General features: G+C 37.7%; 1 protein-coding gene across 1 annotated transcript in view; it reads right to left on the bottom strand.

Annotated features, from left to right (window-relative positions):
* Positions 1 to 15,241, bottom strand: part of ADAM17 (ADAM metallopeptidase domain 17) — a 42,650-nt gene that overhangs the window by 15,124 nt on the left and 12,285 nt on the right. The window contains exons 2-10 of the mRNA XM_052647672.1: positions 15,023 to 15,155; positions 13,625 to 13,755; positions 12,367 to 12,455; positions 9,954 to 10,122; positions 8,686 to 8,819; positions 6,282 to 6,371; positions 4,301 to 4,414; positions 2,588 to 2,732; positions 2,386 to 2,474 (exon numbers count right to left, since the gene is read on the bottom strand). Of these exons, the coding sequence (XP_052503632.1) occupies positions 2,386 to 2,474; positions 2,588 to 2,732; positions 4,301 to 4,414; positions 6,282 to 6,371; positions 8,686 to 8,819; positions 9,954 to 10,122; positions 12,367 to 12,455; positions 13,625 to 13,755; positions 15,023 to 15,155 (1,094 nt within the window). The remainder of the gene's footprint in view (positions 1 to 2,385; positions 2,475 to 2,587; positions 2,733 to 4,300; positions 4,415 to 6,281; positions 6,372 to 8,685; positions 8,820 to 9,953; positions 10,123 to 12,366; positions 12,456 to 13,624; positions 13,756 to 15,022; positions 15,156 to 15,241) is intronic.

The following is a 15,241-nucleotide window of genomic DNA, read 5'->3' as shown; positions in this document are numbered from 1 at the left end:
CCCCGAGATGGGGGAGGGGGGAATCACTCCATGGACATGAAAAAAATCTATACATATTTCACAAGACACTGTATATTTTTTTTAAAAACAAAGAGTCTCAATTCTGAAACCACTGTGTTGAAGATTTCCAAGTGTTAATGGTAGTAAAGAAAACTTTGCATTTTTAGCAAAAAAAGTATTCAAATCCCAAAGGTGCAATATGGGCAAGTAATTCCATACTATGCTTTGGAAAAATTCATTAGTGGATTCTCTAATCCACTTCAAAAAAAAACAGACTAACACTTTAAAAAACATGTAAATAATTTATTTTTTGGTTCCATGTGTCTTAAATAGAAAAACTCTGGAAGACGTGTCCTGAAATCAAACCACTGATGACACTGTAATGCCGAAAAGGTAAAGGAGCACCATAAAAACAATTTTGGAAATTAAAGTTTCCAAAAACTGCTTATCGTATTTTCTTCTTTCATCCCATTTCACTTTTTTTTTTTTTTTCATTCACCAAAGTCCGTAATTTATATTAGGTTTGCTCTTTGTGTTGTACTCTCTATGGGTTTTGGCAAACACAAAACGTCTTTTCTTTTTTAAAACAATTATTTTTGATGTGGACTATTTTTAAAGTCTTTATCGAGTTTTTTACAATATTACTTGTTTTATGTTTTGGTTTTTTGGCCATGGGGCATGTGGGATCTTAGCTTCCTGACAAGGGATCGAACATGTACCCCCTGCATTGGAAGGCAGAATCTTAACCACTGGACTGTCAGAGAAGTCCCCACATGTTTTATATCCATCATTAAAGTATACAGAATAGTTTCAACACCCGAAAGAAAATCCTCTGTACTCCACCTACTCATCCCTCCCTCCACTCTTGGCAACCACTCGTATCATTTTATCGCCCCCATGGCTTTGCCTTTTACAGAATGTAATACAGATGGAATCAAACAGATTGGCTTCTTCTACTTTTAATATATTAACTCTTTGGGCCAGACAATTATTTTGCATGCTTGTTGGGGGGGGGGGGGGGGTGCTGTCTTGTGTTATTATAGGTGGTTTAGCAGCATCCCTGGCCTCTACAAAATAATAATAATATACATTTATGGTTCCTCCATGTGTTTATAACTTAATAGCTCTTTTTTAAAGTGCTTAATAGTATTCCATTATCCGATGTACCCGTTTGGTTATCCATTCACCTACAGAAAGACATCTTGATTGCTTCCAAGTCTTGGCAATCACTAATAAAGCTGTTATAAACATCCACGGGCAGGTTTCTGTGAGGACTCCTTTGACTAAACACTAAGGGTGCTGAGTCCAGTGTAACACCAGAGTATGTTTATTTTTCTGAGACACTGCCACACTGTCTTCCTAAGTGATTGTATTAATACCATTTTGCATTTTCACCAGCAATGTATGAGAATTTATGTTGTTCCACATCCTCACTAGCATTTGGTATTATCACTACTTTGGATATTAGCAATACGATTAGTTTTATAAGGGGCTCTCTTTGTTTTGATTTGCAACTGCCTATTAACATACAGTGTTGAGCATCTTTTCATTGTTTATTTGCCATCTGTATATCTTCTTCGCTGAGGTATTTATTTATTTTTAAAGCATAAATAAGAGGATTTTATTGATGGCATTTTTATTGTCTTCATAATAAAATACGAAGCTCAAAACTGGATCACTTGGCCCTTTCTCTTCTTATCACCTCCCAGCTCAAAATGCTTGCATCTCTTAATAGCCAGCATTCTCTTTGATCTACAGTTGGGCTCAACACATCCAAGCCTCAGTACAATCTTCTTTGTAGTTTTAGCCTTTTTCCGGAAAATCGGCTTAGTCTGCCCACCATAGCCACTCTGTTTCCTGTCATAATGCCGCTTTCCCTGGGCATACAGAGAATCCTTGCCCTTCTTGTACTATGTCACTTTGTGGGGCTGATGCTTCCCACACTTCTTACAGAAAGTCCGGTGGGTTTTTGGAACATTCACCATGTTTGCGAAAGCGATACCAGCACAGAAAGCTGCTGAGGTATTTATTAAGATCTTTGGCCTATTTTAAAATTGGGTTGTTCATTTTTTTATTTTTGAGTTTTCAGTATACTCCTTATATGTTCTGGATAGCAGTCCTTTATCGGGAGCTGCAGATGAAGGGCTCCAGAAAGAATGTCTTTAGGAAAAACAGTGATACCAACTGGTCTCTAAAGAAGTTTGACAGCTGACAATATTTTCTTCTTTATACTTTTCACATTTGTCACTAAAAACATACATCTGTTTAGGCAGAGACAAAGAACAGTATGCATTACTTTCAAAAAACATCTACATAAATATGTAACTGCTGAGGTCCCACGATAATAAACTCAAAATCTACTCTTTTAAAAATTGAAGAACATACCTTTGTAAGGATGGTTTTACCATAATTTTTTGTGCTGGTCAAACCACTATTCAAATAGATATTTTTCTTTCCAATTGGACTGTAATAAGCTACAGGAAAAAAGAAACAAATGGCTTGTTCAATAATTATAATGACACAATTATATTATAATCCAATCACCTTGCTATTCCCACATATTTCATACAATAAATGGAAAACTTACCCTTTGGACAAACACCTCCATGACTGTTCGCTCTGGGAGAACCAACATAAGCTAAGCCAAGGGTTCCCATATCAAAATCTTGGTACGTGAAAAGATGTGCTAGGCAGACTTTAGATGCTTCTTCAGCAATATCAAAACTAAATTGCTTTTAAAAAAACAAAGTGCTCTTAATTAGATTATCAGTTACATCAGACTAAGAGATGTTTCAACTAAATATTCCAGAATACTACCATACTGTACAACTGCATTTTTTTACGTTTTTTTTAAAACTGACGTATAGTTGATAGACATAAATTACAGATGTACAAAATATAGTAATTTACATTTTAAAGGTTATACTCCATTTATAGTTGTTATAAAATACTGGCTATATTCCCATGTTGTATCCTTGTAGCTTATTTTATACGTAACAGTTTGCACCTCTTCATCCCCTCCCCCTATTATTGCCCTTTCCCTCTCCCCACTGGTAACCACTGATTTGTTCTCTGTATCTGTATCTGTATTTCTTTGTCGCCACATTCACTAGTTTGCTCTGTTTATGGATTGCATATATAAATGCTATCACACAGTATCCTTCTCTAACTTATTTACTTATCGTAAGACCCTATATGTCCATCCCGGTTGTTGCAGATAGCAAAATTGCATTCTTTTTCATGGCTAAGTAGTATTACACAGATACAGCACTCTATGGCTCTCAAACTAATAATCGCCTTAATTCCCCTCAAGCTTTGAAAACCTGACTTCACTTCAGTCTTGTGGGACTCTAACCAGAGAATCCAAATGAGCCACACTGTGGACTCAGCCTAGAAACCATCAGATAAACGAAGTGCTGTTTTAAGCCGCTAAATTTGTGGTAATCTGTTAGAGCAGCCATGGGAAACTAACACATTAACCACACAGTAGAAAATAAATGCTATCACTTCACAGAAGGCCATTTTACAACAAAGCAAAGGTATAGACAGAGTGTGTGTTAGTCGTTCAGTCGTGTCTGACTCTGCAACCCCAGGGACTGTAGCCTGCCAGGCTCCTCAGTCCATGAAATTCTCCAGGCAAGAATACTGGAATGGGTTGCCATTTCCTTCTCCAGGGAAATCTTCCCAACCCAGGGATCGAACTTGTGTCTCCTGCATTGCAGGCAGATGCTTTACCATCTGAGCTACTAGGGAAGCCCATAGATAGAAACCCGGGAACAGAAATGATAAATCTTGTCAGGACAAGAATCCATATGGCATACAGTATTTACGTCATCCTTAGTTACCAGAATAAAAATACACAAATTTAACATTTCCTGGAGCACTTTCAGATCTCCACATTACACCTCTACCATCTAACACATTTTCATACCATTTGGTAATTACTGACCTCAGAGATCTACTAATAAGCTTCAAAGAGACCTGAACTAACAGAATCATGTCTAAGAAATTTATTCAGAGTAAGGAGGGTATCATTTCCTAAAGCCCCATTACTTCACTAGATTTGCAGCGATTTTACCATTAAGAAGCATTGCTTTCTAGCAATTTTCACTTTCAGTTCTGTCCACCTTGCTGTCTGCTCAGTGACAGGGGAAGAGGTCACCACTGGATCAGCTGGGGTGTGCTGACCCTGGTGCTCACCACCTCTAAGACATCCCCTCATTAACACAGATACGACCCATATTTTTAGAAATCACAGAATGGTGTTAAACAGTATCACACTCGGGGTTCCATGACCTACCTCTAGCAACATCTTCACATCCCAAGCATCTTTTTCTTCATTTGGGTAACTTTTTGCCATATTGAAGTGCCTTTCACCAGGTTTCACTGCTTGAGGAGACTTGAGAATGCGAATCTATACTTAAAGAGATAAAATACTTAGAACACTTTAGAAAAGTTCACAAGACTAAAATAATACTGCATTGTTTCAACTAAAAAAGACCACTGACCATTCTTTAAAGTTTTAGAGTCAAAACTCCATAAAATTCTTCAGTTCTAATGTCCAATGATTAAAAACAAACTGAGAAGCAAAATGGTATGAAAAATATGTCAAAGAATGATTTATAAATTTATAAGTGTACTCCTTTTTATTTCTTTAGTTAGAAAAAATAAAAACCTAGGCTCCGTGAGCCTAAAATCATTTATTCCAGTGATTCAGAGATGAGAATGAGATGTACAGCTCTGCACACCACAGACATATAAGTTTAAAAAAAAAAGGGGGGGGGAGTTTTTCCTTATACATATAGCACAAATTCATATTAATCCTACTTAAAAAAAAAAAAAAGGAATGTTGGTTTCTCTCCAAAGGCTAACGCAGAAAGGAACAAAGTCATGCTCAGCTCACTGTTTCTGGCATCTCTTCCAGATCTGCCTGCCTACAGAGGGGATACTGCAGTCTGCTACCCCTCCGAGTGGTAAATTCACTGGGGTGGGCTCTGAAGCTCTGGTGCTGGGTGATCAAGGTCCATTCTGGGATGAACTAGGTGGGAGTACTGTGACTGCACATCTAAACCACATTCTCCAACCCACCTATCATCATTAAAGAAGCTGGTATCTTAATCTCCTACCACATCAAGTTTTTTTCAAAGGGGTTCCAAATTCCTAAAGCAAAAAGCAGCTTTATTTATTGGTCTGCTAAAATTCAAATATGCTGCAGCTACTTTAAACAAGTAAGACACCTTTATTGTATCATAATGGGGTAATCATCAACATATTCATGAAATGAAAAAGCAAGGTGCAAAAGAGTACAACGTACCACACATAGACAAACACATGCTATACATGCACAAAATATCTCTGGGGAGAGATATGGATGAAACTAGCGACATGGATGTCTCTGGGGAAAGGAACTGGTTTGACAACGGGTAACTGAGGAGACTTACTTTTCACTGGCTTTTGTACCATGTGTATATATTACCTATTCAAATAAAAACTTTAAAAAGGAAATGCAAAAGAGTAAAAGAAAACGGAAAAGGGAAAAATAATTCTTAGTTTTATACAAGTACTATAAAAGTGTAACATTTATTAAAAGTATGATACATGATTTCAAAAGCTTTTTTCTTTTTATTCTCTATATTCTACACTACAGAACCTGTAATATGGCTACTTTAGTACACACAACCTGATAAAAAAGAGGTAATTTCCTTAATTTACATGTCAAAATGTCTGTCCAAAGTAATAACCAATTTCAGAATACTTGCTAATAACAAGTCTTATCAATTTGGAACAGTTTTTACTATGTGATATAATTAGGATGACATTAATACATCAGTGATGGACACCATTAACAGATAGGAACTCAAGATTCTTAGGAAAAGAGATCTAATGGTTCTATATGTATAAATGCCTTGAAAATGTACACACAGCATTTTTGAATGAATTTTCTAAGGCTTCAACAATGTGTTAGAATTCTAACTAAAGACATTAAGCATAATCAAAAGTAAAGCAACACAGAAGAAAAAAGGCCATGAATGCAGAAAAAAGGAAAGCTCTTAGTAGCATAAGAAGGTTTCCTGCCTAAAAGAAGCCTAAGAACAGAATATTTCATAATCTATAAATAGTATCAAAACACTTAAGTTTATCAGATAAAAATCACTGTCATATCAGAATATTAATTCATGATTAAAGTAGAAGATAAGTTTCTGGGCTGTTAATACAAGTGACAAGTATTTATACCACGCAACTTACTTGAACATTATAACAAACATCCCTTGATAAAATACCTGTTCTATCTGTATTCCATAACCTTTAAAACCTGCATTGTCCCATGAAGTGTTTCGATAGATGTCATCAACTCTGTCAATCAACTCTATCTGTGTGTATAAAAAGAGAGAAAGAGAAAGACATGTATATTTTACCATTCTTTGCAGTCTAATATAAGTTCTTCAGGGATTTAAAAAAAATCAATTTAAATACCACTGTAGTAAGTTTCACCAAGTAAAAAAACTGACATTAGGATGTTACTCTTAATGTTGACTGTTCTATCAAAGAAAGTATTTCTAGCCTCAAACTTAAAATGTTACCAGAATAAAGCAGTTGCACAATTAACCCCCAATTTCAGGTAATCAACTGCATAAAGAATGGAAATATTAAGTAATGGGTTTTTTCAAAAACTGCCACTCAACTATGGAAATCAAAGTTAATAGTCAATTTACCTAAAATAGCCCAAAGAAGTATCTGTTCACTCTATCTCTTGCCACATACTTCAAAAGAAAAAAAAAAAACCCCTTCAGAAAGTAGTAAGGAGCAGTGGCACATACCACCAACACTATCCCAAACCCTCCCTAGGCAAAGTTCAGCACCCAAGCACGAGGCAGAAACAGGAACGAGGTCTCAGCATGTCGCCTCGCTCCCGTCCTCTGATGGGGGCTGGGGGAGAGGTAGAGTACAGAGATTACTGAGGGAGGAGGGACAGTATAATAGCCAAATATGATTCAAACTACAGTAAGGACAAGATACTCATTACCTATCTTTTCCTTAAGAGAAGATTTTACTGTTCAAACTGGGTAAATGAGGTTTGTTCTGGCAACTGCGAAGCATGTTACAGGTCTAAGAAATTGTTCTTTGCTTACGGTAACTCTAAGACCAAGAAATGCAATTTTTGGGAATTCCATGTGGTCCAGTGGTTAGGACCCTGCCTGCCAATGCAAGGGACACAGGTTCAATCCCTGGTCTTGGAAGATCCCACATGCCGCACAGTAACTAAGCCTGTGTGCCACAATTATTGAAGCCCGCATGCTCTAGAGCCTGCAAGTCGCAACTAGAGAAAGTCCACACTCAGCAACAAAGACCTAGAGCAGCCAAAAGAAAAAGAGAAATGCAATTTCTAAGACAAGACCTTCCATTATATTCATATTCCTGGTGTAATGAACAAAGAAGTAAACTAAGATGCCCTAATACAAAACCCACACTAAGAAAAGAAGCCTCTCAAGAAAGAATACCTGGGCTTCCCTGGTAGCTTGGTGGAAAAGAATCTGCCTGCCAATGCAGGAGACACAGGTTCAATCTCTGATCCAGGAAGATCCCACATGCCGTGGAGCAGCTGAGCCCTACACCTGAGCACCCAACTGTTCAATCTATGCTCCCTGACAAGAGAAGCCACAGCAATGAGAAGCCCAAACATCCCAACAGGAGAGTAACTCGCTGCAACTAGAGAAAAGCCCGCACAGCAACCAAGACCAGCACAGCCAATAAACAAATTAATTTTAAAAAAGAAAGAGTTTCTTACTTAGGAACAAGACCTATAGTGACTTCACACACTACTCCCACTACCCTCGTAATAAAATTACTTGACATGGAGGGAAAGGGAAAGAAGGACACAGAAAACGCACGGTATGGGACCAGTATGGGAGAAAGACGGCTTTGCTGCGCTGGGCTCTGCCGCACTGCAGAATGAATAGCCACATTCTCTTTAACTCCCTCAACGTCACTTCAGTCACTGCCAAGCGATCACGAGGAATGAGGTCAGACTGACAAAAAATGTCAATGAAATATGATTCCCTTGACTTTCAAAATGACAATAGTAAATGCTGAAAAATCCAGCACCAGTGGTTCTGTAATCTTGCCTTCAAATCTCTGCCCTACAGTTCCATTTATTCCACCCAGTTACGGCCTAACGATTAGATATTTTACATGATACAAACCAAGTGACCAGTCCCTCTGATAGACACATATAAGCAAAAACAACACACACAAGTTCATACAGATACTTGTTTGCCCCACTCTGGAGTATACATCTATATGTCCCAGCAACGCAACCACTGTCATCTCAACAGTGACGTTTTCACAGAGTTCAGTTCTATAAAGACAGAAGGTCTACGTTATGAACTTTCCTTAAACATAATATGCATAAAAATTCTGATGTGCAGAAAAGCCTAGTTGAAAGGTAAAATGGTTTTCAAAAATTTGAAAATAGCATCTAACAACTAACAATAATCAAACCACATTATTGTTTAAATAATGTTAAGAACCTCAGTGACAGACCTCAAATATTCTAGGAAATCACAAAGCATCTGAAACAGATCTCATTTCATGACATTTCAAATTACAGCAGTCTTCTCTTAAATGGCACTTGCCCACCTACAGGAATGTTTCTGCCCATTACATCCTCCAGTGTCAAATACTCACCAAGTAGTTGGTAGTAGTACTCTCTTCCCCTCTGCCCATGTATTTGTAAAAGCGATGATCTGCTACCACCAATAATTTACACGTGTTCTTCAAGGGATTGGGGTCAGCTCGTCTCTTCACCCGATGAACAAGCTCTAATATGAATTTGGATGCACTATTAAATCAAAATTCACCAAAACAAGTTTTTTTATAGCAAATTTTTAAATCTAGCATATTTTTGAAACAAATATTATTTGAGCTCAGTATCCTTAACAATATCTTGAACAAGAAAAATTTGGAGACAGAAAAGTGAAAATTAAGAATGAGATTTTCAACCTGTAACATTCAAGGGACTTCCCTGGCATTCCAGTGGTTAAGACACTGCACTGCCACTGCAAGGGGCGCAGGATCAAACCCTGGCTGAGGAACTAAGATCCCGAATGCCTTGTGGCACCACCAAAAAAATTGAATAATAAAAAAGTTAAAAAAAAAATTGTAGAATCCAAAAACAAGGAAAAGTGTTTACACTTCACAGAATAAAATAACCACCTATCTACTGCTCGACTATGGAGGTGTCATTTTCTTCTAGAAGACGTCTACAAATTAACTAACGTAACAGTAAAAATATCCAGATAATCCAACATTAAAAAATTAGTGAGGCTACCTCCCTGGCAGCGCAGCGGTTAAGACTCCGCCCTTCCAATGTAGGAGGTGCAGGTTTGATCCCCAGGCAGAGAATTAGGATCCCACATGCCACTTGGCATGGCCAGAAAAAATTTAAAAATAAAATAAAACTTGATCCTTAAATAAAACAGTAATAAATGGGTAGACGATCTTTAAAACATCTCTAAATTCATCTGTCCAAGGGCTGTTAATCTTCTTTTAAACAAAACATACCTTTCTTGCTACCAACTGATTTCTTATAAACGTATCTGAAGACTGTTTTTTCACCGTACTATTCTGTCATTTCTAAATACCTGCTAATGAAAATGTTTTTCCTCAGATTATTCAATTTCCCCTTTCCCCAATCTTTTTTCTAGCGTTTTCAATTATTACAGGCAAAAAATATACATAACTTAAGAAATTTCTGAACAATATTGTTTCCTGTCTATAGCCATACCACCCTGAACATACCAGATCTCTCCTGAACAAAACTATTTTCAAGCCAAAATTAATACTATAATTATTTGATAATCACGTTCTTTTTTTTTAAATCAACTAACAACCACCCCTATTGAAGACAGCTGTTATGCTTGCTTTTTATTTGAAATGTATGTTTTTCGTCTTACCATCAGGCAGCTCGCTGTCTACCAGCCCTTTCGGAAGCAACTCTTCATTATCCGCCTTTATATAACCGCACACTTTTGGAGACTGTAAACGTGAAACATTCTTGATATCTTCAGATTTATAAACTAACATTCTTTTGTCTGTAGTATCATTAATTAGTCTCCAAAGCGGCTAAAACAGGAAACAAATATAACTGAGATGGAAAATATAAAACTGCCTATTAAATTCTTATAACACCCTTTGCCTATTTTTAGATATCAGTAACATTCATTTCCAGGTTAAGTAAACTGCCTAGTCAAGACCAAGTTCTTCTCTGTAAGGACACTGGTCTCATCAGAATTAGATAGCTCATACAAAAAAAGATGCTGTGTCTGTGTATCTGTGCATCTATGTATCTCCATATCCATCATGGAAATGAAAATCAAAACCCAAAGGACACCATATCCACTAGGATAGCTGTAATCAAAAAGACATATAACAAGTATTGGCAAGGAGGTGGAGAAACTCTTGGAGAAACCCTCATCTACTGCTCGTGAGAATGGAATATGAAATACAGAACGAAGTAAACCTAAAATGCTGAGGATGTAAACTGCGGTCACTATGGAAAACCGTGCAGAAGTTTCATAAAAAGTTAAAAAAGGAGTTATCATATGACCCAACAATTCCATTCCTAGTATATTACATACCCAAGAGCAATGAAAATATACGCTCACATAAAAACCTGTTCAAAAATGTTCACAGCAGGATTAGTCCTAACAGCCGAACAGCAGACACAATGCAAATGCCCAACTGATGCATCAATAAACAAAATGTGGTCTATCCAAACAATGGAATATTATTTGGCAATAAAAAGAAATGGTGTACTTGACACACGCTATAACATGAAGGAATGTCAAAAACATTCTACATGAAAACAGCCAGACACCAAAAGATCACATGTTGTGTGATTCCATTTATATGAGTTGACCAAGCAAATCTAAAGAAACAAAAAGACAAATATAAACAGAGAATAGATTAGTGATTTCCTAGAGCTGGCAGAGTTGGGGGTGGGAAGCAGATAGTGGACTTCTAAGTAAGTAATAAACCACTTGATCAATTTAAAAATTACTAATCTTATGCTAAAGTCCTTCAACAAACCTGATGAGTTTACTTTTAAGTGACCATTTCACAGGAAAATGTTAATTATGATCATTTTTGTACTTGGTGAAACAGAGAGGAATGAATGAAAACAGAATTCCTAACTGTCCCAAGGGAATTATTTGGAAAAGTGAGGAATCTGAGAAAATTTAACTTGGATCTTAGGGCTTCCCTGGTGGCTCAGCGATAAAGAATCCTCCTGCAATTCAGGAGACCACCTGTGATGCAGGAGACATGGGTTCAAGCCCTGGGTCAGAAGATCCCCTGGAGAAGGAAATGGCAACCCACTCCAGTATTCCTGCCTGAGAAATCTCATGGACAGAGAAGCCTGGCAGGCTACAGTCCAGGGGGTCAAAAGAGTCAGACACAACTAAGTGACTAACCACCATCACCAACTTGGGTCCTAAATGCACACATTTTTGGACTAAGAAAAGATGATCTTAAGGAAATAAGCAAACGTGCATTTTGGCAGAAACAATGCTGCACACTCCCCCTACTGTTTTATCTTTCTGAGCACAGGAGGTTAGCTTTTCCAGTCTCTTCTGTAGGCAGATCAGAGACAAGAGTTCTGGAACGTGGGCAGAAGTGACGCAGGCCACTTCTAAGCCTGGCCCATAAAATTCCCCTGTGGGATTCTCCAGCTGTTTCCCTTCTGTGGCAACCTCAGAGATGTGTTCATGTTCCAGAGTATTCTCTAGAGACACAGAAAACACTTCAACCCACAAATCAGGAGCAAACAGTTTGTTTTCTGGACCAGTATCTGACATGCAGTGATGTGTCTCACACAAACGTGGCTCCTCTGGGCTTGTTTCGACTGCTACGGTTTCAATGAAAGAGTGGTCAGAGCCTGAGGGTCCTATAGCTTCGTCTTTTAACTTCTCAGACTATGAACTGTCACCTTTTATTGACCATGTACTTCTAGAGCATCTATGAAAGAGATTTCCCTTTCATCTTTGAAAAGCTTTACCTTTTGGAGATTATAAGAGAAAGAATAAAGAAAAGAGGAGGGAAAGAAAGTTTCCTCTTCTATTATCCATCCCACATATGACTTTCTCTCAATTGTTGTACTCAAAAATACAGAGTGTGTCCTATGACAGTATCTTAGGTATGCTTTTTAAAAGTCTTTCATCTATTTTTCTGGTCTTAAAAAATAAAACTTAAATACAAGGAGAAAAGAAGTATAATTAAAGACCTTTTTCTCCCTAAAACAACTGTGAAATGGCTTTCTAAAAATAAGAGACATACGCTCCTTGAAAAAAAATTGACATGCAGACTTACCTCTACATTATATTCTGCCCCATCTGTGTTGATTCTTATTGTAATATCATCATCTCCTACGTGTGCTAGAACCCTAGAGTCAGGCTCACCTTAAAAAAAAAAGCCATTATTAAAAAAAATTTAAGTCCAAAAATCTATGCCCTACTGTTGATAAAAATCTACCACACCCTTCTACAGCGTGGAATGCGCCCAGGCACCATGGAGATCTAAGGAACACAGGCCCAGAAAGTGGGTGGGTATTCTCACTCCCGAGGAGGAATCTCAACTCTAGTCATCTAAAACCGGCCTCTTTCCCTCAGGTCTCTTACGAGAATCATCTAGAGTATGTTACAGAACAAAAGAGAAAGTACAAATTTTCTTCTGGAATAACTTTACCTACTCTGGGGTAAGAATGAGGCAGGAAGCATGATCTAGAATATACAGGTCTGGAACTATACTTTTTGAGTATTTTAGGGCCATTTTTTTCTTATTGCAGAAAAATTTCCAGAAGTAAACTGCAATTGCTTATTTAATATATTAAATAAATACATGATAGAAGGTAAAATAATTGATCTATGATCCCATCTTCCTTGCTTACAATCTCATAAGGGAAGTCTACAGTCCTTCCCTGGAGACAAAAGGAGGTTAAATTCATATGACTTAAGAGCAACTCTCGGAGAAGGCAACGGCAACCCAGTCCAGTACTCTTGCCTGGAAAATCCCATGGATGGAGGAGCCTGGTAGGCTGCAGTCCGTGGGGTCGCAAAGTTGGACACGACTGAGCGACTGAGCGACTTCACTTTTCACTTTCATGCACTGGAGAAGGAAATGGCAACCCACTCCAGTACTCTTGCCTGGAGAATCCCAGGGACGGGGGAGCCTGGTGGGCTGCCATCTATGGGGTCGCACAGAGTCGGACACGACTAAAGCAACTTAGCAGCAGCAGCAGTAGCAGTAAGAGCAAACTCTATTGTACAATTAACATACCCAATCAGTAATGACATGCTGGATAATACCCATTTCCTCCTGTTTGCATGCTTCTGCTTTCAGACTTACAAAGCTCAAATAAAAGAGACAAACAATAGAACTTCTTTGCCACCCCATTCTCCTCCCCTCAAAAAAGAAAATACAACTCTGGTTTAATCTGGATACCCAACCTCCCAGTAGTGGTAGCAGTGTTAGTCACTCAGTCATGTCCAACTCCTTGTGACCCCACGGACTGTAGCCCGCCAGGCTCCTCTGTCCATACATGAGGGCAAACAAATGAGCACCTACTCACCAACCACATGTCCGCTAAAGAAGTCCTGCCATTTGACGGGATACTCCCTTTCATCTTTCCCATCTACCACCACAACTTTGAAATTTTTGGAAAAGCGTTCAGTAGTTGATGTCAGGTATAATTTAAAATGCCTAAAGAAAGAATGCATCTCAACTTGAAGCACATAAACCTTTAGGAGGAGAAGCTTCAATAAGCATTTATTGCTTATTGAACATTCAACATCAATAAGCATTTATAACATGTATACCCCTGACCCAATACAGTAATTCACCTTTCAGGAATGTATCCTAAACAGACACCTAGACAAAGTATATTTATAAAAGATATTCCCTGGAGCACTGTTTGTTACATCCATCTGCAGGGTACTAAAAACAGGAATATTTCTGCAGCTGTTACAAATGAGGTAAATCTTCGCTCTCTATATCACCCACACGTATATGTATCTATATGCAAAAAATACTCATTAAATCTTGTGGAAGTTTATAAGGAAACTCGCTGGGCCTGGGAAGCTTCTTCTAATTCTAACAGAATTAGAAGTAAAAGCCTCTTACACTTGCTGTCTGCTTTTTTAGGGAGGGGGCCCCAAGCCCTAAGAGATCTTAGTTCCCCTACCAGGGATTGAACCCTCACCCGCTGCAGTGGAGGCCTGGAGTCTTAACCACTGGACTATCAGGGACATCCCTCTGCAGTATTTTTTTAAAGCTAGGTACATATATTATTTTAAAATACTTGTTGGAGAAGGCCTATCCCATATATAAAGAAAAAGTCAGCCCATTTATATTCCCCTAATGTTCTGGATATGAATAAAACTCTCTAAAAAGACTTTGGAAAGAAGCCTGTAATTATCTAACAAATTTACATCTGCAAAACATGAGATATTAAAGTTAATGACCAAATAGACCACACATCTATCCATGTATGCTATGACATAAGAGCAATTCAATGAGGAAAGAGCACTGAATTGTAGACCCAGCTCACCACTAGACTGTGAGCTAAATAAATCCTTTATCTCTAAAGCTCATTGTCTTCATGTATAAAATGAAGACAGTACTCAGTATAAGGCTGACAATGCTAAAGCAGCACAAAAGTATTACAACCACTGAATTAATTAAAATTCTTTGTCAGAATTCCAAAAAATAAATTATACCATCATTAAACAACAATAAACAACCATCATTAACACTTTTGGAACACACATTTAATTTTTAAAAAATAGTCATTAGTATGAATTTTAGAATAAGCAATACATTATTACAAGAAGCCTGACAGACTATAATTATACTAATCACAAATCTTTACAATGTAACTAAGATTTAATTAGACACTCCCAATTTTTCCGCTTTTACCAAACCAAGTACCCCACTGCCCCAACATTATTTTATGAATACTTCAAATTACCTTTTCAAGGCTGAAAAAGTCAGTAGTGTTTCTAAGTGTGTCGAGGCCTGCAGCTCCCTCTTTCTCACAGAATGCTGCTGGATATTGGATAAGGAGAGGATATCATAGTCCGAGAGCAAAGAATCAAGCTTTTCTGAAATAAAGGTAAAAAGATTATTAACACTGAAACCTAAGAATCAATTGTAATACCATTAAAACAACAAACTCTTCCTGATGTAA

The sequence above is a fragment of the Budorcas taxicolor genome, chromosome 11, assembly GCF_023091745.1.
Source record: "Budorcas taxicolor isolate Tak-1 chromosome 11, Takin1.1, whole genome shotgun sequence".
NCBI classification, from domain to species: Eukaryota; Metazoa; Chordata; class Mammalia; order Artiodactyla; family Bovidae; genus Budorcas; species Budorcas taxicolor.
Note: the sequence above shows the minus strand (reverse complement) of the source record. Positions and strands in the feature narration are given on the sequence as shown.